Source organism: Schistocerca serialis, chromosome 1, assembly GCF_023864345.2.
Source record: "Schistocerca serialis cubense isolate TAMUIC-IGC-003099 chromosome 1, iqSchSeri2.2, whole genome shotgun sequence".
In the NCBI taxonomy this organism is placed as follows: domain Eukaryota; kingdom Metazoa; phylum Arthropoda; class Insecta; order Orthoptera; family Acrididae; genus Schistocerca; species Schistocerca serialis.
Window position 1 is genome coordinate 777,398,781 of NC_064638.1, and position 26,419 is coordinate 777,425,199.

Consider the following 26,419-nt stretch of genomic DNA (forward strand, 5'->3'; position numbering starts at 1 on the left):
CCCTTAAAATAAAGGAGAGAGGCATGCACATAAATAGATTTTTAAGAAACACCAACAGGCAGTTCAGCATGAGTTAATAGTGAGGCAGATTGTCTGACTGATAATATATCCGTTTTTGAGATTGTGTACCACAGTTAGGTTGACATCACTGGAAAACTATGGCTGTTGTCTTTGATGTTGTGACTTCATTTGTCAACTGTATTTATTTTACAAATGTAATTACGAAGACACATTTTGACTTATTGCTTGGTACATGGAAAACAGTGCCAGCACAAGTGAACAATGGGCCGAACACCTACAATAGACTGCAGCTGGTGTAATTCAACATTGTAAGTTGACAAAATCCACAGAAAGTGTGCACTCAGAATTTAATTGATTATTGTCTTTAAGTATTAGGAAAAATTACAAAGGATTCACAATTATTAACAAATTTTCTGAACAAAACATTTCTAGTGTATATTGCTACTTGAATATGAATATGAATGGCATAAAACAGACATTCATTTCCGAAATTGGAGCTACTTCTCTCTTTTAATGGACATTTTTCATCATATAACATCTAAATAAATGTAGAAACCCTAAACAGAATTTTTGCATATTGTAAGTAATGCCTCTTGGAAGAATTAGTGTAAAATATTGGCTGAACTGACATGAAATAAGTAGCAACACATCTTGTGATGTTCCAGCGACAATTTTTGTAATTTTCCTCACCTTAAGAGTGAACAACAGGCACATTACTATGACATCAACAATGAAAACATCATCAGGTTTGGGTTGCTGAAACAGAAGGTGAACTTCTTCTGTGACGGATTTATGAAACTAGTTCACAATACCTAGTCATCTTGTTGAAAACTAAACATATCAAACAATGGGAAGTCCAGGTAGGAATACGAACAATATTATGGAAAGGATAGATTGCTACTTACCATAAAGATGACATGTTGAGTTGCACACAGGCATGACAAAAATGCTGTTACACTAAATGTCATGCCCGTCTGTCTTTACAATGAGTAGCAAGCTATCCTTTTCATAATGTTGTTGATAAAACTAAACATAAGTAATGTAAGCACTTGAAGACTTCGTAAGCAACATTTTTGTGTTTTATTTATTAAATTATTGTCACCCAGACACAATTACTGTGTTACTTATTAGTCAACCACATGCCTTAATCATTACTATCTTAGTTTTACACTATTCCAACCCCCCCCCCCCCCACCCCCCCACCCCCCCACATCCCCACCAAGTCTTACAATTCAGTCTTATTTATCTTCAGAAATTCGTGTTACCACTTTTGAACAGTTCCAACTAAATAATAGTAGAGTACATTCATGTTTTATGCAGTGTATGTGCAAAATGTCATTGAAAAAATGACACTACACTGATATGAAGTATTAGGAGCTCAGATTAAAATGTGGAGTATTTGCAGTCATCTCAGAAAATAGAGCTGATTAAAATTGTTAGTTGAGCCTGGAGGAAACAAAGATCTTTGACTGTGTTGCATAACAATATGAAAATGACACAACAGAACAGAATCAATGCAGTCTCCACAGTATACTCTCATTAACTTCAAACATGGAGGTTTAATGTACTGGTTTGGTTGGTTGGTTGGTTGGTTTGAGGATTAAAGGGACCAAACTGCAGAGGTCATCGGTCCCTTTGTACTGGTTTGATTGACTTCCTCTGAGAAAGTAAAACATGAGTAACTCACATATTCATCAGTCTAAACATCTTGGTAGCAGTCCACTGAACTTTGAAGGTGTGACTCTGCTTTCCAGTGTGTAATTAGCTCTCACCATCCACTTGAACTGAATTTACACTATTGTCTTCTATTTTTCGTATGCTTTCTGTGTACTAACTGTTCAACCACAGACAGACTGAACATAATCAGTTAGATCAGATCTTTACATAAGACAACAGTAAATGTAATGATAATTGTGTCTGATGAAATTAGCCCAGTCCAGTCTAAAACCACAAGGGGCATTCACTAACATATAGTGACAGCTGGACATCTCTGATACATGACACCTGTGATTAAACATGTAAAATAGAGCAAATACCAAGACAAAGTTTTTCTCACACAGCACATTGCTGGTGGGGAATTGTGGATCAACTACAACCTGATGGCTGAAAGTTTGGATATAAAGGAATAAAAAAAGAATGGCTGGATCCATTAGTATCTATTTTGATCTGTACTTCTTAAAATGTAAACTTCGTTTGTTGTTATATTATTCTACAGCACGCTACACCATGGTCATAATTCTGGAAGCCTTTAATTTAATAAATATCTCATTTTTCTGAACACCATACTTAATTTGTGTCATTTTGTAAAATGTTTAGTCTCAGTAGGAATGATGTTACCGACCAACCTATACACAAACCAGTTTTGTATGACAATGCCACAAAATCAAAAGATGAAATTAAAGTTGTTTTATTAACTTTTTTACAAAACTTTTTCATCACTGAAGTTGCATGCAAGCAAACGTATTGTGATTACCTGAGCAATCCTCATTGCAGACCGGAGGCCAGACTGAATCTGACCTAAGTGAACAACACCTGTGACACCTACAACTTCCAGCATTCCATCCCAATGATTTGGTTTGGAGAACTGATCTTCCTTCTCTGGTCCCCACGGATTTGCTCCTGAACCCCAACTAAAAAATAAAAGTCAATATATGTTAATGCAGTACTGAGAAAATACACTGTCACATGAACTAATAGGAATGCACAAATGCTGTTATTCTGAACAACTTGCTATTAAAAAACATCTTGTGCCAGGTGGGGAAAATTCCATCTAACTTAGAGTGAAGGCTGTAATGAAGGGTTGAAAAACCATTAACACCAGTATTGTAAAATCCTCTCATCTTCTATCATACAGTTGCATTAGATTTATTGCAGAAGAAGCTGTATACACCACCAACAAACATAACTACCAAACACAAATCCTAAGGATATTATAATTATCATTAGGTTGCTAGTCTTTTGACTGACATAATTTCTAGTAGAGTAAAAAAGTCTTGTACTGGTTTGATAGAGCCTTCCTAGCTACCTTTGTAACCAGTCTGTGACTCAAGGCATACTTGCTGACTGACTTATACAATATTTGGACCTGTTTATAAACATGGAGATAAGTGGAAGAAATAAAAAATCAAGAGAAAGTATTGCAGACAGAATGGAATGGAAAGGAAACTCAAATGAAAAATAAAATATAGTGTGCTCCTCTTAAAGGGTCTAATAACAGGAGGGAAAACTGTATTCTTTGTTAAGGTGAGATGAATGTGAGAGCCTTGAAGTTTTTTTCTCACATGCGCAGATACTGGAATGGGGATTTTAAAATTATCTCAGCTTCAAGATACATATCGATGTACTTGGTATCATATCTGGAGAATGTTCAGGGTTAAGATATCTGGTTTTATGTATCCAAATGATTTGCCTGTTGTAACTAATTTTTTCTGAATATTTATCCTTTGTCAGATCAATAAAGAAGCAAACTGATATGTTCACTGATGTATAAACAAGTGTGATCCCACAGATTGTGCTACCCTCATTGCAATGCTTGTCAGTGCGTGAACTAGTATAGTTGGCTCCTGGAGGGTGCATAGCTCAAATTTTATAATGTGGCTGTCACCATGCATAAGACCTTTGTGGGTAAAGGACATGTGTTTGATGGCACTACAAGGTGTGAAGAATATGAGAGCACTGAAAGCCCATTCAGGAAAGAATGAGAAGGATTTAAAAATGATAATAAAAAGTTTTGATCATGAATAACTAATTGTCTCTGCATCTATATTCACATGTATACTTCATAATTAAGTATGCAGTGCTTAGTCATAAGTGATTCACATAAATTGTTAGTAATGCCATTCCAAAATATTATGTATGTTATTCTTCAAATAAACGGAGAGGTGACCCACTGTAGAGTATTTAGTGGTCTCTAGACAGATTCCACCATACTGGAAGTGCAGCCCGGGGATTTCACAGATGAAGAAATTCAGATGATTTCCAGTTCCAGAACATTTGGTATCCCAGAAACTTTGATCAGAACTGAAATAGGATCAATTTTAGTTTATTGGTGAGTTTAAGCTTAACACATGAACATCACTCTCTCTCTCTCTCTCTCTCTGTGTGTGTGTGTGTGTGTGTGTGTGTGTGTGTGTATGTGTGTGTGTGCGCTCGCGCTAAAGAGAGAGAGAGAAGACCGGGAAGGGGGGGGGGGGGGGGGACGTGTAGTACACAGTCATCCACATTGATGTATTCCTTAGTTTCCCTAAATCAATTAAATTGAATGCTGGGATTATTGATTTGAAAATCACTCTTTCCACAAATTATCTGAATATTTATATTCACTAACTGCAAACTTGTGTCCATTGTAAAGCTGCATGAAAAGTAGTAATGTACTGTAAACTGGACTCTGCATGTACAGATGTGGGTAAATATTTTCTTCAAAAACTACCACTGTAACCAAGTAAGTATCTGCTAACAATAGCAGAGAAACAGCAGCTACCTAGCACATGTGAGAAAGCACCAGTTTCTTTCAAAGTAACAGCTTTCTTTCTAATTTACTTGATTAAATTTAGCTGGCACATATAAAAATAGTACTATATACACCAGACTCCTACCTAGTGACACAACCTTCAACAGACATTTAGTGCTGGTGGTCACAAGCCCACTATTAACACTACCCCAAGATTGCATTACAGACATCAATGCAACCTGCCAGGATGTTTTCAACTAATCCTCACGCAGCATCCACAGAATTGAGAGGCCCCAGCCTTGCTAATACATGTTGTCCAGATTGGAGAAAACAGTGTTACTGTTGTGGGTACCACTTTCTTACATAAAATCACATGTTCACCAAATACTATGCCAGTATCCATCCACTGGTGGGTATTTAGGCTATTGCCAGAACACTCTACAAGCAGTCCAAAATCTGGTTTCAATACTGGCTGCTTCTGCAGCCCATCAAACAGAATCCTCTTCACCTTCACCATGATTCCACTGCTGGATTTCTGTTCACTACCCTCGAGTACCTCACTGTGCAGGACCTGCATACCAGTCGCCCTCAAGTGCAACACATCACTGGACTTCTGTCAGCCACCCTCGAGTGTCATGCTGCACTGGACCTGCACCTCTGCTGCCTAAGCTCAACACTGTGCAGGACTTTGCTCTCAGCTATCCAAAACCCACAGCCTCACTGGACCCTACAGCTAATCATCAGTGAGCACCATGCTACTCATCATTGTGAGCATCTTCCATGCAATGTCAAAGATTTACTTTTCAGTTTGTATTCAAGTAGTGTGGGTACTCATCCCCAGAAACCGTGTATTGAGTTGATAAACAAATAATTATTACTGCTGCTTGTGCATTTCAGCTGTCACCTGTCACACTCCTTGGCCACAAATACTAAACTAGTGACAAAGGTGTCTCTTGCATGTTGATAGTTGCCAGATCGACTGTTTCTGGAATGTTGGCAACAATATTTGGAACAGGTCTACACCTACATCTACATCTTCGTGATTACTCTGCTATTCACAATAAAGTGCCTGGAAGTGGGTTCAATGAACCACCTTCAAGCTGTCTCTCTACTATTTCACTCTCAAACAGCGTGTGGGAAAAACGAGTGCTTAAATTTTTCTGTGTGAGTCCTGATTTCTCTTATGCAACACCAACTACAGCAGACCCCATTGTCACCAATGCCAGCCCTACTGTTGTCAACCATCTCATCATCAGCCCGGTTGACATTTGGCTTTTCCGTAGCCTGTCTTTTAATGACTGACCCTTTCGCGGCTGGCACTGTCTATGGTGATGCTGCTCCTCTCATTGTCGGCCCAATCAACACTGCCAACTGGCCAAGCTGCTTGCATCACTGTCACCACTTCTCAGGTTTCCATAGCTTATTTCCTATTGCCTTCTCTTCTTTGCCTCTTGAGTCCATTGTGCACACACCCACTCAGTGGTGATAATGCTGCTCTCTGCACTGACTCTGCTGACTGCTTGTTGTTTTCTGAGTCGTCTTTGCGTAATGAATGTAAGGGGGACTCCTTCTAATCCGTTTGCTCTGAGGATCAATCGTGTGCCGTGAATTATTTTTAAGTGTGCCTGCTAGTACTTGGAATGCCCCAATGGGCAGGAGGATCCTCGAATAATGCCCCTAAATAGTTCGATAGTCATGTGCAGTACAATGCATGGTGGTGGAACACCTCATGAGTCGTTGTCAGGTGGACCCACGAGTCCAGAGCATTTTCGGGAGCGGTTTGCAAAATGTAATACAGCACCACGCCCTTCAGCCAGTTGATGGCATTCATTTTGTAGTGGGAAAGTAAGTGGTATATGGGTGTAGGAGTCCTCTGGCATGACAGACTCTGGCTGTCGTCACAACAGGAGAGCCAGCATACATTGTACATGATCCCAGCATCTGCCTCTCCCAGCACATGTCAGGCGGTGTGCATCCAAATTGACGACGGCACAGTGCGGACACTAAGGGTCGTTGGTGAGATGGATGGAATGGAGGCACTGGTGTGTGGCTAATTTGCCATTCACCACCACATACTACAGGGAACGAGCGTACGTGGGCAGGTATGGGGTGTGAATGGCTCCCCACACCCTGGTCCAGCAGATGGTTGGTTGTTCGACATTTTTAAGGGGTTGTCATGCCTGATAGATGTGGTAGTAATCTCCCGTGCTCGGTGTCCTCATTGCTGGTAGATCCTCAGTCATGTAACTCAGTTCGATCAGAAAATCGTGGATGTGAGCAAGAGACGGAGCTATATAGCCCACGGCGACCCGTGGACGATGATCTCGTGGCGCAACGATCTGTGGCAGCGTCCCCATCAAACTGTCATTGGTCGCGGTCCATGTGAGCCGCATCGTCCATAGGTACAATGCCCACGCATGGTTGTGGATGTGAGTCAACCCCAGGCCCCCTGTCAGTGGAGGCCTTGTTAAAGTAGTGTAGTGAACTTTGAATATATGACCTGCACTCACAAATTGTCTGTACCCCGCCTGGAGAGTGCAGGCGATGGCGGCTGTTAGCGGTAAAATGTGCACAAAATAATTAAGTTTGGATGCTACGTAAGTGTTGACATAACACAGAGGGAGAATCATATCCATATTGTGGAATCTGCTATCACAGAGCAGCGCTTGTGTCCTGTCAGGTGTAGAAGGCATCTCCCAACATACATGTATGTCATCTTGCGCATTTTGATGACGCTGCCTGATACCGCGCCACAGTAGCACAACCACTGAAGCGTCGCTTGAATTTTGTCACTCGACTGCACCAAGAGCACCACATCGTCTGCGAAGGCAGCACATCGGAAGGTCACATTTCGAATGCTGGTGCCTTCCAGTCGTTGTCAAAGGCCGTGGGGTGCAGGTCCCAGGACCACCGTGAAGAAGACTTCTGATAAAGGACATCCCTGTCACACCGACCATCCAAGAGTGATGTGTTCAGTCTGATGTCCGTTGATCATAATCCGGGAGCACACTCCGTGGATTAAGCGGAATATCACACTTGCAGACACCTGCAAGATGCCCATGTGTTCGAGCACGGCGTGAAGGAAACTGTGGTCGATACAATCAAAGGCGTGACCAAAATCAACAGCAACAAGAGTGCCTCGGAGGCGGCAGGCCGCTGCCAGTGCCATGACGTCACAGTAGGCACCAAGCGCCCTGTGGATGTTGTTGCCTCCGCCTAAACATGTCTGGTGAGGATGGATCATGTGTCCTATGGTGGTCTGAAGACAAGTGTGGAAGATGCGGGCGAAAAGTTTATAATCCGCATTCAGTAGCATAAGAGGATGATAGTCGTGACATTGGTGAGAACCTCTCGGTTTGGGAACTGGTATCATGATGCCTTTGAGGAAATCTGAGGGGATGGTAAAATTGTCGCAGAGGAGGTCTTGAAATATCTGAATCCAATGAGCGCCCATCAGGGGATAGAAGGTGTGGTAGAATTCATTCGGTAAGCTGTCTGGGCCCGGTGACTTGTTGGGGGCCCCGGGTGCCAAAGCCGCTGTTAAGTCTTCAGCAGTTATGGGAGCTGTCCGGGGCCTCTACTCTGGGGCCAGACAGACCACACACGATGTCTTCGTACTCACGAACAGTCTGTGGGTTCTCAGACTAAAACGACTTGTAATGATGGAGGAAAGCCACAGCGATGGCACACTGCGAGTTGATGTGCCCACCCTCTACTGTCTCTACTGATGTTATTAGGTGGTGCTTGCCATGGCATCTCTCTCTGATAACGTGATATATGGATACCATTTTGGTGGGGATCGTATCCTGCACCCTTGCCCAGACTGGGGTTCCATCAAAATGTTCAGCAGTGAGACAGAATAGGTGAGCTTCGAGATGATTAACTGCTGTCTGCCATTCACGTAATGGCGGCTGGTTCATGAGTTCTCTCAGTGCAGTGTAATAAAATTCTGACATCGCCCGACGCCAGCATGCTCTGTCACGGCCATATCCCATGAGTGTCTGTCGGAGGGCCGGCTTGGCGTGGTGGAGCCACCAATGTAAGGTGGAAGGATGTGCATGCAAACTCTGGAGGCAGCGGTCCCACATAGCAGTGATCTCCTGCCAACATGCATCCTCATACAGATAGGAAATGTTCAGCGTCCATGGACCGCGGCTGTGGTATTTGAGCTGTCGGGGGAGTGTGACTGAACAGATGTATACCAAATGGTCAGTGAAGACTGTCAGCCACAGTTCTGCATCCCTTGTCATCACAAAGAGTCCTCATGAGACGTATATCTGGACGAGGCAGCTTGCAAAGGTCCCGAGTTCGAGTCTTGGCCCGGCACACAGTTTTAATCTGACAGGAAGTTTCATATCAGTGCACACTCCACTGCAGAGTGAAAATCTCATTCTGGAAACATCCCCCAGGCTGTGGCTAAGCCATGTCTCATAATATCCTTTCTTTCAGAAGTGCTAGTTCTGCAAGGTTCGCAGGAGAGCTTCTGCAAAGTTTGGAAGGTAGGATATGAGGTACTGGCAGAACTAAAGCTGTGAGGACAGGGCGTGAGTCGTGCTTGGGTAGCTCAGTTGCTAGAGCACTTGCCTGCGAAAGACAAAGGTCCCGAGTTCGAGTCTCGGCCCGGCACACAGTTTTAATGTGCCAGGATGTTCCCACCATGGCGGCAACACCTTATGCAGATGGCAGGTACGTAACTTCCGATGCCTCAATGCCATCGTGTAATAGGCTGGCAGTCCCGCCAGCACTGTTGCTTGATGGGATGCTGTAGGCTGTGTATCCATAAATATTCAGCTGCAGCTCTGGATGGACTTCTTGAAGGAGGGTGATATCCAGATCTGCCACCCGGAGCATATCATGGAACATGCGGGTTTTTATGACCAAGGATGTGCTGTTAACGTTGACTGTGCTCACATGGTAGGATTGGGACATCTAAATGCATAGTGAGTAGATGCAAATAGCAGCCTCTCGGTGATAATGGGGCCGTTTGGCTACTCTTTCTTTGCGGCATGTATCTTTAATGCGCTCCTTCTATGGGTGTTAGGCTCTCCCTGTGTGGTGCGCAGGTCCCGTGCAGTGAAGGAATGTCAAGGGTGTCTTGTGCGTCTTCTGCCTCCATTTCAGCAGCCCAGTCACCAAGCAGTGATGGAGTCAGTGACGGCGTGTCATCATGAGCGTTGTGCTCCACCACCTGGTCTTTTTTCTGAGTGGCTCCGGCATGGGAACGTCTGGGCTGGGTGAGGCCGCCGTCCTGTCTGTGGTGTCAGATGCCTGCCTTAGGGCAGTGCTGGTAGATTCCGTTGGCAACGACGTGTAAGAGATGACATCGGTAGGGTTCTCCCTGTCTCCGCCCTGTTGGTCATCTGCCGTTGAGAGGTGGCGTTTCTTATGACGCTTTGGCAACCATTGTTTCTGCGTCTGTATGTCTGTGTCCGTTGAAGGCCTGGGATCAGTACTGTAGGCCATAAGCCGGCATCCAGAACCGATGCCTCTGGTACGACGACGGTGACAGTGGTGGTGGTGGTGATGGTTGCAGGCATTTTGTCTTGCAAGGGTGTCTCGTCGTGCGGGTCAGCAGTCACGGTGGTTTCGGCGGCTAAGCTCGTGGGCACATTTGACTGCAGCAAGGGCGCAGCATCTGTGCCATTCCTCTTACAGATATCGGTAGCCCTGCCTCAGAGGGTAATGCATTTGGTATTCTCACCTTTCACTGTTGGCTGCTTCTCTGGGTCATTCCAATGGTGCTAGTGTGGTCAACAGTTCCGTGACATTACTTGCCTGCTCTTCCCATTGTTTGACTGTTCTTTTTCCCAAACTGGCATAACACGTACACTGGCATTGCCAGTGGACAAAGTGGTTCATTAGTCAGTCCTTGCCCTCCGCTTCTCCTTCCTGGTTGACTTTCCTGGGTGTGTCTCAGCTGCCCTCAAGCTCAACACTACATGAGACTTTCATCAAATCCGTCCACAAGCCCATGACCTCGATGCCATAGCTAATGGTCCATGAGTACCTTACATATTGCCACCAGCTATGGCTTTGTGGACCTGATCATTGTGAGCACTTCCCAGGCAAGGATTGACTTTCCAGTCTGTATTAAAATACTTGGACGCATGTTCCCAGAAACTGTGTATTTAGTTCTGTTTCTAAGTTAATAAACAAACAGCTGTTATCTATGCATTTGGACTGTCACCTGTCACATCCCTAGGCTACCGACACTAAAAATAGCTTTAAGTGATACAGTAATAGAATATTGTTAACACAGTAAACAGATTTAGTTCCTACAATTTCCCTGTCTTTTGTTAATATATACGTTGACTTGTTCCACATCCCTGAATATTTTCCTTCTTGATGGGATCCACAGAACATGGATGGATTAATTAATGAATGTATGTGACAGTGTACTGGTGAAGCACTTATGTAGTAGTTGATGTCAGTTCGTATTACAGTAGACATTTCAGAGCATTTCAAAATTATCTTAAGTGTGTTCTGTACTGAATCATTAATTAGCATGTAAGTTGCTTAAAATACTTCAGGCAGTCTTTTTTATATTCATATGTCTTCTGTATTTCTTGCTTCTGGAACACTCACAGACAGAATCAGGTGTCCAAAAATTCTGAGCACCATGTTGTTGGGCAGCTGTATTACATTAAGATAACAATGGAAAAGTAAGACAATCACCCTGATTTTTTCCCATTGCTGAATCATTTGGGGAACAAGATAAGACAATTTTAGTGAAGTCTGCATACCTACACTGAGTGTTCAGACATTCCCATTACAAATTTCTACGACTTGTAGAAGGGGGTGAGTACATAATATTTTGAATAGAAACCCATGTCTAGAAATGCCCATTTCCATTCTATGACAGCTTCAATTAAAATGTTTAATTAATCCACTTCTGCTTGAGGAAATGAATGAGGAGGGACGCAGTACTATTATTAGGTAACAATTCAAATAAGCATGTTTGTTTGAATTAACACTTAAACATTACGTGTGTACATTATTCCAAAACAAAAGAGAACCCAGCATACTGTACATACAGAACAGTACTGGTAGATTACAATAGTGGATTGGTGTGGCAACCACCAATGTGTTTACACACACTGTACCTATAAAGAATGATCTGGTACACACACTCTATCCCACCTGGTGTCTCTTCAATTTGTAGTGCAGCAGCCAGAACTTGCACCATCAGATCTTGTAGATTAAACTTTATATATGATTCCACAAGAAGCAGTTCACAGGAGTTAAATCTGGCAGTCACAGTGCCACACAGTCCAACATCGTTGGCCTACCCATCTTTCACATTATCATCTGTTAAGATGTCTCCAAACCACATATGGGAAGTGAGCTGGTGGACCATCATCCTGAAACCACATTTCTTGATGAATATTCAGTGGCACAGCTTCCAATAACGGGTCCAATATAATGGCTGGACCCATAGTGAGCAACTTTTATAAGTGGTACAGATGTAATGGCTGCTCACCCAAACTGTTCCAGATAATACTGTGACTAACACCCATTGCATGTGCAGTTGTTTGAGTACTCATTTCCTTGTTTGAGTACTCATTTCCTTCAACACGATGCAGTACATATTCTTCAAATTCAGGCATCCTGCCTCCTCACAATGGAGGTCCCTGTTGTTGGAGACCACTGTGCAACTTGGGCAAAATGTTTGTGCAATGGCATGCTACATTGCAGAAAACATTCATCAAACAGGCAACTAGCAGCTCTTCTGTTACCTTGAGAATTGTCATACACAAGGAGCATGTCTGTGTATTCCAAAGATGTGTGCTGAACCATGTTTACTGTATCGGAGCCACACAGGCCTCACAGCAAGGCAGACGTTAAGTGACATTGCGTGACCATCTGACATAGTACATGTCATCCTGTCTACCACACTGCATACTAGGACAAGCAACTCTGAGACTTTTCTCTTCTCCTCAGCAGACATGGACGCATTACACATCTGAACTGAAACCAGTACGTTTCCGGACATGAGTTCCTATCCCTTCTATAAGTCCTACAAGTTTGTAACAAGAGATTCCGAACACCATGAAGGTTCAGATCCGTTTTCTTGTGTGTAGGAGGGTGCACACATGTGTGCACACATAATCGAGAGCACCAGATGAAGCTGGCGTCATAGTGATGCTTTAGGGGTAGCTGGGGAAACCGGTCACACACTATAATTCAGATTGTACAGATTGTCACACTGACCTTTAATCTTCTAATGTATGTTACACTTTAACTGATGCATAATGAAATGATTCCTGTCTATGTCAGTTCAACAGCTTTTTATTTGTTTTAAAAAGTTTTCAAACTGACCTCAAAATGTTGAGAATTATGATGCCCTCAACTTGTGGCAGTTCCACATGCTTTCCATCAACCTCTAGACGAACTTCTTTGTGAAGGTCTTTGCACATTTTTCGTCCAACCATCTTACGAAGTCCCATTTTCACATAGACTCCTTTATTGTGTAACCTGTAACAAATGGTAAAAGATAAGTTGAAAACAGATGTATCCTAGGAATATTATTAACAAGGATCAAGTTTACAAAAACGTCATTGATCACACAGAAACCTCTGTGAAGATTCACTTAACAGTTCTGTTATGACCATTACATTTCTTTCATTCAGTTTTGGCATAGATAATGGCATTGCTGCTATTCTCTGCTTGCAAGTTCTGTACACAAACATGACATTATATGAGTGGTATAACTCCCTTCCCAGTACGCAAACTGAAATACACAATGAGAGACATGGAGTCCATACAATGGGTAATAAGTAACTCAACAGATGATATAGTAATAGTTTAAAGGGAAAATGGTTATAAGTACCATATAATTTTAACAAGGGAGACAGTTATAAGATGTATATTCCAGTCCACAAATTTTCTTTGAAATCAACTAACGACATGACACAAGACAAGAATATTTGCTGTAAAAGACACCTAATGGAACTGTGACACTTATGCAAGATATACCTCAAAGCCAGCCATAGAGAGACTTACTGTGTTTAGTATCTCTCTGCTGGTGGCAAACAGAATGCTAGTACTGCATGTGACAACCAGGCATGGAAATACGGGATGAACAATGAATTACCCATACTGTTGATCTGACTACCTACAGTACTTTTTGGTAATATCTTCCATTGTTAGACAAGCATCTTTTGGAGATCAGCATTGATAAATAGTGCTCATGTTTGGATGTTACATGCGTATTCAATCAAAATTAAATAGAGGAAGATGTGGCCACTATAAATAAATAATGTCCTCTTGTTACAGGTACTCATCCTCCAGGGCAACCACGTGTGTTCACATTAACATCCATTACATGGAACCTAGGTCTACATTAACCATGAAAAGTACATATGTACCACTGCAGGATTTCATCATTGCATTGACATACGTGCCTCTAACTGACACTGTCCCTAACAAGAACAATTGTCTCACAATGTTGGCTCCTTTGCACAATAACAACAGGAATTTGACATGCCCCAAGGTTATGGCTGAAGAACAGATGGAGAGAATCACTTTCCTCAATAAATTGCTACTTGTCTGTGAAAGGAGCACAGCCTCATACTTTCTGAGTCCACTGAAAGTGGCCAGAATCACGGTTGCCACACCTGAAACTCTTTTGTGTGTGGGGAATGCATCTTGTTGTGTCACTGAGAACATAGAGCATCTTCTAAAAACTAACATTATATCATCAAGTAGGAATTCTGTGGGCCAGGAACTGCTGTGAGGTCTCTCGCCAGTGCATCTGCTGTATTGAGTAACTTTTTTGAGCATTTAAGTCAAGATAACAATCCTGGTCATGGTACTATCATGTACTTGACTTTCACTTTAGTGCCACAGAATGTTTCTTTCTTCCCACAAACTTCTCACATTCATGAATTATGAAATTCAAGCGCAGGAGGACCACCTTTCTCCGACTTTGGCCACCCTCTAGTCTGGCAATGCTCCCACCATACATAATGTCGTCCATATGTGTTTCTTGTGCCTTTCTGCTTGCCTACAATTCTCTATGTGCAAAATGAACACAAGATGCAGACATCTGTGCATGCTGAGTGTTATAGCAATCTCATACTGCACTGTCATGTGTCTCACAGTTATCCATGTTGACCTGCCACAGTTCAGCACATGTAGTGTCTTCTAGATGTAACGACTTTTCTTGGATCTTGACGTTATTTTAACTTATGCACACCAGGTCATTTGAACTTGCCAAGATAAGCAAGCAATACCATAAAATGTTGATTGTATAACAGTTTTCCGAAAAATGAAATTGTCAACTCTATGACACACTGAGACTTTCATTTCTTTTTGTCTATTATACCGAGTGAATATCCAAAATCACATGAATATAGTAAAACAAAATTTAAAAAAAATAATACAAACAACATAACACCCTCCCCCCCCCTTCCCCCCCAGAGAGAGAGAGAGAGAGAGAGAGAGACAGAGAGAGAGAGAGAGAGAGAGAGAGGGAGGAGAAATTAAGGTCTAAAACATATTATAAGCCCCATCAGAACCACTGACAGCCTTGGGAGATCCAGCCAAGACGGAACTCTTCCATTTGGTGCAAGATATACGAGACAGGTGAAATAACTCCAGACTACAAGAAGAATGTGTTGTTGTGGTCTTCAGTCCTGAGACTGGTTTGATGCAGCTCTCCATGCTACTCTATCCTGTGCAAGCTTCTTCATCTCCCAGTACCTACTGCAACCTACATCCTTCTGTATCTGCTTAGTGTATTCATCTCTTGGTCTCCCTCTACGATTTTTACCCTCCACGCTGCCCTCCAATACTAAATTGGTGATCCCTCAATGTCTCAGAACATGTCCTACCAACCGATCCCTTCTTCTAGTCAAGTTGTGCCTTAAGCTCCTCATCTCCCCAATTCTATTCAATACCTCCTCATTAGTTACGTGATCTACCCACCTTATCTTCAGCATTCTTCTGTAGCACCACATTTCGAAAGCTTCTATTCTCTTCTTGTCCAAACTAGTTATCGTCCATGTTTCACTTCCATACATGGCTACACTCCATACAAATACTTTCAGAAACGACTTCCTGACACTTAAATATATACTCGATGTTAACAAATTTCTCTTCTTCAGAAACGATTTCCTTCCCATTGCCAGTCTACATTTTATATCCTCTCTACTTCGACCATCATCAGTTATTTTACTCCCCAAATAGCAAAACTCCTTTACTACTTTAAGTGTCTCATTTCCTAATCTAATTCCCTCAGCATCACCTGATTTAATTTGACTACATTCCATTATCCTCGTTTTGCTTTTGTTGATGTTCATCTTTTATCCTCCTTTCAAGACACTGTCCATTCCGTTCAACTGCTCTTCCAAGTCCTTTGCTGTCTCTGACAGAATTACAATGTCATCGGCGAACCTCAAAGTTTTTACTTCTTCTCCATGAATTTTAATACCTACTCTGAATTTTTCTTTTGTTTCCTTTACTGCTTGCTCAATATGCAGATTGAATAACATCGGGGAGAGGCTACAACCCTGTCTCACTCCTTTCCCAACCACTGCTTCCCTTTCATGTCCCTCGACTCTTATAACTGCCATCTGATTTCTGTACAAATTGTAAATAGCCTTTCGCTCCCTGTATTTTACCCCTGCCACCTTCAGAATTTGAAAGAGAGTATTCCAGTTAACATTGTCAAAAGCTTTCTCTAAGTCTACAAATGCTAGAAACGTAGGTTTGCCTTTTCTTAATCTTTCTTCTAAGATAAGTCGTAAGGTTAGTATTGCCTCACGTGTTCCAACATTTGTATGGAATCCAAACTGATCTTCCCCGAGGTCCGCATCTACCAGTTTTTCCATTCGACTGTAAAGAATTCGCGTTAGTATTTTGCAGCTGTGACTTATTAAACTGATAGTTCGGTAATTTTCACATCTGTCAACACCTGCTTTCTTTGGGATTGGAATTATTATATTCTTCTTGAAGTCTGAGGGTATTTCTCCTGTCTCATACATGTTGCTCACCAGATGGTAGAGTTCTGTCATGACTGGGTCTCCCAAGGCCATCAGTAGTTCTAATGGAATGTTGTCTACTCCCGGGGCCTTGTTTCGACTCGGGTCTTTCAGTGCTCTGTCAAACTCTTCACGCAGTATCTTATCTCCCATTTCGTCCTCATCCACATACTCTTCCATTTCCATAATATTGTCCTCAAGTACATCGCTCTTGTATAAACCCTCTATATACTCCGTCCACCTTTCTGCCTTCCCTTCTTTGCTTAGAACTGGGTTGCCATCTGAGCTCTTGATATTCATACAAGTGGTTCTCTTCTCTCCAAAGGTCTCTTTAATTTTCCTGTAGGCAGTATCTATCTTACCCCTAGTGAGACAAGCCTCTACATCCTTACATTTGCCCTCTAGCCGTCCCTGCTTAGCCATTTTGCACTTCCTGTCGATCTCATTTTTGAGACGTTTGTATTCCTTTTTGCCTGCTTCATTTACTGAATTTTTATATTTTCTCCTTTCATCAATTAAATTCAATATTTCTTCTGTTACCCAAGGATTTCTATTAGCCCTCGCCTTTTTACCTACTTGATCGTCTGCTGCCTTCACTACTTCATCTCTCAGAGCTACCCATTCTTCTTCTACTGTATTTCTTTCCCCCATTCCTGTTAATTGTTCCCTTATGCTCTCCCTGAAACTCTGTACAACCTCTGGTTTAGTCAGTTTATCCAGGTCCCATCTCCTTAGATTCCCACCTTTTTGCAGTTTCTTCAGTTTCAATCTGCAGTTCATAACCAATAGATTGTGGTCAGAATCCACATCTGTCCCTGGAAATGTCTTACAATTTAAAATCTGGTTCCTAAATCTCTGTCTTACCATTATATAATCTATCTGATACCTTTTAGTATCTCCAGGATTCTTCCAGGTATACAACCTTCTTTTATGATTCTTGAACCAAGTGTTAGCTATGATTAAGTTATGCTCTGTGCAAAATTCTACAAGGCGGCTTCCTCTTTCATTTCTTCCCTCCAACCCATATTCACCTACTATGTTTCCTTCTCTCCCTTTTCCTACTGACGAATTCCAGTCACCCATGACTATTAAATTTTCATCTCCCTTCACTACCTGAATAATTTCTTTTATCTCGTCATACATTTCATCAGTTTCTTCATCATCTGCATAGCTAGTTGGCATATAAACTAGTACTACTGTGGTAGGCATGGGCTTTGTGTCTATCTTGGCCACAATAATGCGTTCCCTATGCTGTTTGTAGTAGCTAACCTGCACTCCTATTTTTTTATTCATTATTAAACCTACTCCTGCATTACCCCTATTTGATTTTGTATTTATAACCCTGTAATCACCTGACCAAAAGTCTTGTTCCTCCTGCCACTGAACTTCACTAATTCCCACTATATCTAACTTTAACTTATCCATTTCCATTTTTAAATTTTCTAACCTACCTGCCCGATTAAGGGATCTGACATTCCACGCTCCGATCCGTAGAACGCCAGTTTTCTTTATCCTGATAACGACGTCCTCTTGAGTAGTCCCCGCCCGGAGATCCGAATGGGGGACTATTTTACCTCCAGAATATTTTACCCAAGAGGATGCCATCATCATTTAATCATACAGTAAAGCTGCATGTCCTCGGGAAAAATTACAGCTGTAGTTTCCTCTTGCTTTCAGCCGTTCGCAGTACCAGCACAGCAAGGCCGTTTTGGTTAATGTTACAAGGCCAGATCAGTCAATCATCCAGACTGTTGCCCCTGCAACTACTGAAAAGGCTGCTGCCCTTCTTCAGGAACCACATGTTTGTCTGGCCTCTCAACAGATACCCCTCCGTTATGGTTGCACCTACGGTACGGCCATCTGTATCACTGAGGCACGCAAGCCTCCCCACCAACGGCAAGGTCCATGGTTCATGGGGGGAAGAAGAATGTAGTAATCCAATTGTTGTGACAGTGCCACGACATTCAAAAGTGCCGCTACGTTAGTACGCGAACACGGCGATAGAGGCGCTCCGCAGCTCGGCCGAGCGCGGGAGCGCCACCTGGTTATGAACGGCACCGGCCGCATGTCATGGCCCGGCAGTCGAATGACAGATACGGAGTTAGTAACATGTAACCCGCTAGTGTTTCTACTTTTGTATCTCCACGCACTTTATTAGTGATTAAAGGTTATAACACTTTTTGGCGACGAGGTCGGATATTTTTTTTCCTGCGTTGTGGACGTGTGTGTTCGTGTCGGGGCAGACATAGAACAGCTTATGCAAGCGCTTATTGAACAACAAACACAGCTGACGGCTGCTATTCAGGCGTTGTCGACGTCGCTTACTCATCGTCTGTCTTCCTCTTCTCCGCCTCCGTTCCCTCCTTACGACGAGGCCGCTGAAGACTGGGAGGATTATGAGAAGCGTTTGCGGCAACACTTCTTGGCTTTCGGCGTTGTCGACGCTCCTATGTGTAAGTCGTTATTTCTATCTTGGATTTCCCCACGGATCTATCAGCTGCTATCTCAGTTAGCCCCTCTGCGGGAACCTGCCTCTCTGTCCTTCCAAGAAATGTGTGACTTATTGTCTAACTATTACCGAAAAAACACCCATGTCGTTGTCGCCCGCGTGGCTTTTTACCGGTGTCGTAAACAGCCCCATCAATCTTACCGGGCTTGGGCGGCGGAACTACACGGTCTGAGTCGGAAATGTCAGTTTGTCACGGACACTCATCATGAGTCTTACGCTGATTCAATGGTTCGGGACGCTATTTTACGGCTTGCTCCTGATAAAGAAGTTCGGCAACGTGCCTTACAATTGCCAAACCCATCGTTGTCGGAAGTTCTCAGCATCGCTCAATCGTTTGAAGTGTCTCACGCTGCTGGTGCACAAATAGACGCGTGGTGTGATGTAGGTGCTGTCCAGACCACTTTCGACGCAGACAATGTGCCTGTTTCACAGGGAAACGACGATGTGGCGGCGGTGCACTCGCGTCAACAACGTCGCGTTGGGCCGCCACGCTCGCAGCGAAAACAGCAACCACAGAAGCAGGTTCGTTCCGCCCTTCCTTCTTGTCCACGTTGTTTCGTACAGCATGACAGAGCCGCGTGTCCAAAACGTTGGGCCACGTGTAATTCCTGTAGGAAAAAAGGCCACATTGCTTCTGTGTGTCAGTCCCCTAAAGTTCCTGTCGACGAGGACGAGGCATCGGGCATGGATGTTAACTGTGTGCTTTCTCAAACGAATAAGTTGTTTGTTACTGTTCGTGTTCTGGATAAAGACATTCGCATGCAAGTGGACACTGGCTTGGCAGTAACTCTCATTAATTCTCGCACGTATTTGGAGTTGGGCTCCCCACCCTTGTCTCCCGTTACGCGAAATCTACGAACTTATAATAAGCAGAAAATTCCTATCGTTGGCCAGTTTGATGCTTCCACTGCCTACAAGTCTGTTGTTAGGCCCCTCACGTTTTATGTGGTGGATCATGCGGGCACTGAAAACCTGTTCGGTTATGATGCTTTCCAGTTGTTCGGGTTTTCCATTGATGATGATGTGCACCTCATATCTGAGGACATTCCGTATCCACAGCTGGATGGCTTGTGTTCTGAATTCTCGTCCGTGTTCTCTGCTGGTCTGGGTCGTGCCAAGGATTTTGAAGCCCACATTACTCTTAAACCTACGGCTCGCCCTAAGTTTTTCCGGGCACGCCCTATTCCGATGGCGTTGCGTGCGCCTGTCAAAGCTGAGATAGACAGGTTAACGGCTTTGGGGATTCTCCTTCCTGTTACCTCCAGCGAATGGGCATCGCCCATCGTGGTGGTTTCTAAACCAAACGGGGGTCTGCAATTGTGTGGTGATTTTAAAGCCACTGTCAACGCTCAAAGCCTCATTGACACTTATCCTCTTCCCCGTCCTGAGGAGTTATTTACCAAGCTCGCTGGGGGCCAGTTCTTTTCCAAACTTGACTTATCGGAGGCGTACCATCAGTTGCTGTTGGATGCATCTTCCAAGGAATTTCTCGTCATCAACACTCCTTGTGGGTTGTATCAGTACCAGCGGTTACCATTTGGCGTCGCTAGCGCGCCGGCCATTTTTCAGCGGTTTTTGGAACAGCTCACGGCTTCCGTTCCCGGCTGCATCAACTACCTGGATGACATTGTTGTCACGGGGGCCTCCACTGAGGAGCACCTTCGCAATTTGCATTCACTGTTTCGGGTTCTGCATTCAGCAGGGTTGAAGTGCAATCTGGACAAGTCTCAGTTCTTCCAACCCTCCATTGTGTATCTTGGGTTCCACTTGTCCCGTGAGGGTATACGCCCTCTACGACAGCACGTTGCGGCCATTACCACTCTACCCCAGCCGTCTACGGTCAAAGAACTTCAGGCGTTTCTAGGCAAGGTTGCTTATTAACACAAATTCATTCCCTCCGCGGTGGCGGTGGCTCATCCTCTGCATCAGCTGTTACGCAAAAACGTTCCTTTCTGTTGGTCCGCCGAGTGTGAGCAGGCTTTTGTCCGCCTGAAGGCTCATTTGCAGTCGGCGCCTTGTCTTGCCACATTCCGTCCGGGTCAGCACTTGGTTCTGGCGACTGACGCGTCACAGTATGGCCTAGGGGCTGTTCTCGCCCATCGGTATGAGGATGGGTCGGAACGACCCATCGCCTACGCTTCCAAGACCCTCAACGATGCCCAACGGCGTTACTCTCAAATAGAAAAGGAGGCGCTCGCTATCATTTATGCTCTGAAAAAGTTCAGCGTTTTTTTGTATGGTTCTAAGTTTCACCTCATCACCGACCACAAGCCGCTGGTCTCTCTGTTCAGCCCCTCGGTGTCGCTTCCGGATAAGGCAGCTCACCGCCTGCAACGTTGGGCCTTATACTTGTCTCGTTTTCACTATGAGATTCACTATCGCCCCACGGCCCAGCACGCCAACGCTGACGCGTTGTTGCGTTTGCCGATGGGCCCCGACCCGGTTTTCGATCACGATGAACTCCTCTGTTTCCACATTGATGAGGAAGAACGTCGTGCGGTCGAGGGTTTTCCACTTACAGGTTCGCAGGTCGTGTCGGCTACTGCGCGGGATCCGGTCCTGCGTCAGGTGATCGGTTTTGTTCAGCGGGGTTGGCCGGACAGGACCAAGGGCCGGGCGTCGGATCCCCTTCGCAACTACCATGCCTTGCGCCTTCGTCTGTCTGTTCGTGAGGGTGTTGTTCTTCTGGCCACGGATGGCGCATCTCCACGGGTTGTGGTGCCCGCCTCTCTTCGCAAAGCTGTTCTCAAACTATTGCATGAGGGCCATTGGGGGATTTCTCGGACTAAGTCCCTGGCCCGCAGGCACGTTTATTGACCTGGTATCGATTCGGACATCGCCCACATGGTCGCTGCGTGTGATCAGTGTGTTCAACAACTGGCTGCGCCTCGTACTCTGCCCTCTCCGTGGCCTGATCCGGCGCAGCCGTGGGAACGGGTGCACGCTGACTTTGCCGGCCCCTTCCTCGGCACTTATTGGCTACTGTTGATTGACGCCTTCTCGAAGTTTCCATTTGTTGTTCGCTGTCCGTCGCCCACCACTGCGGCGACGACGCTGGCTTTGTCAAAAATCTTTGCGCTAGAAGGTCTTCCATCAACGATTGTCACGGACAATGGCCCTCAGTTCTCTTCGCAGGCCTTCCGTGATTTTTGTACTGGACAAGGGATTCATCATGTTACAGCACCGCCCTTCCATCCGCAATCGAATGGGGAGGTCGAGTGCCTTGTCCGCACTTTCAAAAGCCAAATGAAAAAATTCCTTAGTGATTTTTCCACAGATGACGCTCTGTTGCAATTTCTGAGTTCTTATCGCTTCACGCCTCTGGGTGATCGCAGCCCTGCTGAACTCTTGCATGGCCGCCAACCGCGCACCCTACTGAACTCTGCTTCACCCTGTCAGGCCTTGTACTGTGTCCCCTAGTGCGGGAAAATACCCGGTGGGCGCCAACGTGTGGGCACGGGGGTATGGATCTCGCCCTAAATGGATTCCAGGGGTGGTCCAGGCTCTTCGCGGCCGCCGGCTTTGTGAAATACGTACGGACGACGGCATGGTTGTTCGCCATTATGACCAGATGCGCCCACGAGTGGTGGCCACACCGGTACCACCGCCCCTTTTTTCATCTCCACCAGCCCGAGAAGCCAGTCCTGTCACTGCTGCCGATCTTCCGGGCGTGTTGCTGCCGCCGCCGTCGCTACCGCTTCCGAGTACGCCGGAACCGGCCCCAGTCGCGACGCCGCCTTCTCCGGGACCCATCTCGCTGGAGCACACTCCCAGGTCCACGACACCTATGGATGCTGCTCCGGAGTTTTCACCCATCATCTCGTCCAGGAGGCACGTTCCACGCGCCAGCTTCCGTCCTGGACATTTTCGACCATACTCTCGTGTTTCTCCGCGGGATCTTCTCGGGACCTCCCAAGAGGCCATGGATGTCTCCGCACTGTCCGTGTCTCCACGAAAGTGAGCGTTTTTTTTTTCAAGGGGGGAAAAGTGTTGTGACAGTGCCACGACATTCAAAAGTGCCGCTACGTTAGTATGCGAACACGGCAATAGAGGCGCTCCGCAGCTCGGCCAAGCGTGGGAGCGCCACCTGGTTATGAACGGCGCCGGCCGCATGTCACGGCCCGGCAGTCGAATGACAGATACAGAGTTAGTAACATGTAACCCGCTAGTGTTTCTACTTTTGTATCTCCACGCACTTTATTAGTGATTAAAGGTTATAACACCAATTCCAAAGAAAGTAGTTGTTAACAGGTGCGAAAATTACTAACCTATGAGTTTGATAAGTCATAGTTGCAAAATAATAACATGAATTCTTTACAGAAGAATGGAAAAATGGTGGATACCAACTAGGATACAGCGAGCATTGGAGGTTCGCAGCTCTGCAGCCAGGCAACTAGTGTGAGTTTTTCTTGATGCAATAATTCACCAACAGCCATATGTATTGTAGAAATTTATTTTATGAACTTCTTATGTGCTACCAGTTTTGGCATTACACTGAAACTGGTAGCACATAAGAAGTTCATAAAATAAATTTCTACAATACATACAGCTGTTGGTAAATTATTGCATCAAGAAATACATGGCAGCTGTTGTCCCACAGTCCATAACGGATCAACAAAGATTAAAGCGTGAGTTTTGGTGCTCTTGTAAAGATAAGTCATTTTAGATTATAATAACATTTAGTTTAGTACTGATTACATGGTAAATAGGTGTATTAGTGTGCTTTTTAAGCATACCATTGAAGGTTTCATTTTTCTTTACATAATATAGCAGAAAACGTGAAAAGATCTTACAGTTGGGTTACAGTTGTATTTTCTGTTTACGTTTTGCCACAGCAAATCTATAATATTTCATTTAATTGTACTTTGCTCTCTACAGAAATTTAACTGTAGCGTACCTCTTCATTACTTAACTCACATTTCCGGAAAGTAGCGTCAAGTTTAAGTGGTTGTTTTAGAAACTTTGCACTGTTGTTTTTGTTTATATACAATTGATGAAAGGAGAAAATATAAAAATGCAGTAAATGAAGCAGGCAAAAAGGAATACAAACGTCTCAAAAATGAGATCGACAGGAAGTGCAAAATGGCTAAGCAGGCATGGCTAGAGGACAAATGTAAGGATGTAGAGGCTTATCTCACTAGGGGTAAGATAGATACTGCATATAGGAAAATTAAAGAGACCTTTGGAGAAAAGAGAACCACTTCTATGAATATCAAGAGCTCAGATGAAAACCCAGTTCTAAGCAAAGAAGGGAAAGCAGAAAGATGGAAGGAGTATATAGAGGGTCTATACAAGGGCGATGTACTTGAGGACAATGTTATGGAAATGGAAGAGGATGTAGATGAAGATGAAATGGGAGATATGATACTGCGTGAAGAGTTTGACAGAGCACTGAAAGACCTGAGTCGAAACAAGGCCCCCAGAGTAGACAACATTCCATTAGAACTACTGACAGCATTGGGAGAGCCAGTCCTGACAAAACTCTACCATCTGGTGAGCAACATGTATGAGACAGGAGAAATACCCTCAGACTTCAAGAAGAATATAATAATTCCAATCCCAAAGAAAGCAGGTGTTGACAGATGTGAAAATTACCGAACTATCAGTTTAATAAGTCACAGCTGCAAAATACTAACGTGAATTCTTTATAGACGAATGGAAAAACTGATAGAAGCCGACCTCGGGGAAGATCAGTTTGGATTCCGTAGAAATGTTGGAACACGTGAGGCAATACTGACCCTACGACGTATCTTAGAAGAAAGATTAAGGAAAGGCAAACCTACGTTTCTAGCATTTGTAGACTTAGAGAAAGCTTTTGACAATGTTGACTGGAATACTCTCTTTCAAATTCTGAAGGTGGCAGGGGTAAAATACAGGGAGCGAAAGGCTATTTACAATTTGTACAGAAAGCAGATGGCAGTTATAAGAGTCGAGGGATATGAAAGGGAAGCAGTGGTTGGGAAGGGAGTGAGACAGGGTTGTAGCCTATCCCCGATGTTATTCAATCTGTATATTGAGCAAGCAATAAAGGAAACAAAAGAAAAGTTCAGAGTAGGAATTAAAATGCATGGAGAAGAAACAAAAACTTTGAGGTTTGCCGATGACATTGTATTTCTGTCAGAGACAGCAAAGGACTTGGAAGAGCAATTGAACGGAATGGACAGTGTCTTGAAAGGAAGGTATAAGATGAACATCAACAAAAGCAAAACTAGGATAATGGAATGTAGTCTAATTAAGTCGGGTGATGCTGAGGGAATTAGATTAGGAAATGAGACACTTAAAGTAGTAAAGGAGTTTTGCTATTTGGGGAGTAAAATAACTGATGATGGTCGAAGTAGAGAGGATATAAAATGTAGACTGGCAATGGCAAGGAAAGGGTTTCTGAAGAAGAAAATTTTGTTAACATTGAGTGTAGATTTAAGTGTCAGGAAGTCGTTTCTGAAAGTATTTGTATGGAGTGTAGCCACGTATGGAAGTGAAACGTGGATGATAAATAGTTTAGACAAGAAGAGAATAAAAGCTTTCGAAATGTGCTACAGAAGAATGCTGAAGATTAGATGGGTAGATCACATAACTAATGAGGAGGTATTGAATAGGATTGGGGAGATGAGGAGCTTAAGGCACAACTTGACTAGAAGAAGGGATCGGTTGGTAGGACATGTTCTGAGACATTGAGGGATCACCAATTTAGTATTGGAGGGCAGCGTGGAGGGTAAAAATCGTAGAGGGAGACCAAGAGATGAATACACTAAGCAGATACAGAAGGATGTAGGTTGCAGTAGGTACTGGGAGATGAAGAAGCTTGCACAGGATAGAGTAGCATGGAGAGCTGCATCAAACCAGTCTCAGGACTGAAGACCACAACAACAACAAACAGTTGCGTATAGGCCAAATTTGTGGAATCATATTTTCCTGTTTATCTGTGATTTAACTGACTTATTCTTAATAAACTATTATGGTTACCATGAGTGAAAATAGCTTGACTTGCTGTAGAATTGTTAGGTCAGGGCTTTGGTGTTACGGGGTGCTGTAGTTTTTTCCATGTGGGTGACTGTACTGGTGTGGGAATAAGGGAAGCAAATGAGACTCATCAGTGGCTTTGCAGGATATGTAGTAGAGATAGGAAGATATTAGAACAGGAGGGGAAAATTGCCACCCTTCAGGCTGAGTTAGACAAGGCCAGGGGAGATCTTGACAGGTTAAGGAGGGAGAAGGGTAAAGAGAGGTGGGAGGTGGCAACAGGCAACAGGAGGAACAGGCCTAGAACTTTGTCTGACAGCTTCGTGGTGAATGTGGTAAATAGATTTGACCTGTTGCTTCAGTTAGAAGCTGGTTAGCCTCAAACAGTTGCAGCTGTAGACAGGGCACAACAAACTTTCAGCAGCAAATTGAAAAGTAAGAATGTAGGGAAATCAGTAAAGAGAAAGAAAGAATGTTGTTAGGTAGTCCCCATGG

The 26,419-nt window shown here is 43.9% G+C and overlaps 1 protein-coding gene across 8 annotated transcripts in view; it reads right to left on the minus strand.

Moving 5' to 3' along the window:
• The window catches only part of LOC126483035 (diacylglycerol kinase theta), a 733,775-nt gene that overhangs the window by 41,569 nt on the left and 665,787 nt on the right, over positions 1–26,419 (minus strand). For all 8 annotated transcript variants that reach the window (XM_050106590.1, XM_050106584.1, XM_050106589.1 and 5 more), the window contains 2 exons: positions 12,791–12,946; positions 2,495–2,651 (listed from right to left, as the gene is read on the minus strand). In XM_050106590.1, the coding sequence (XP_049962547.1) occupies positions 2,495–2,651; positions 12,791–12,946 (313 nt within the window). The remainder of the gene's footprint in view (positions 1–2,494; positions 2,652–12,790; positions 12,947–26,419) is intronic.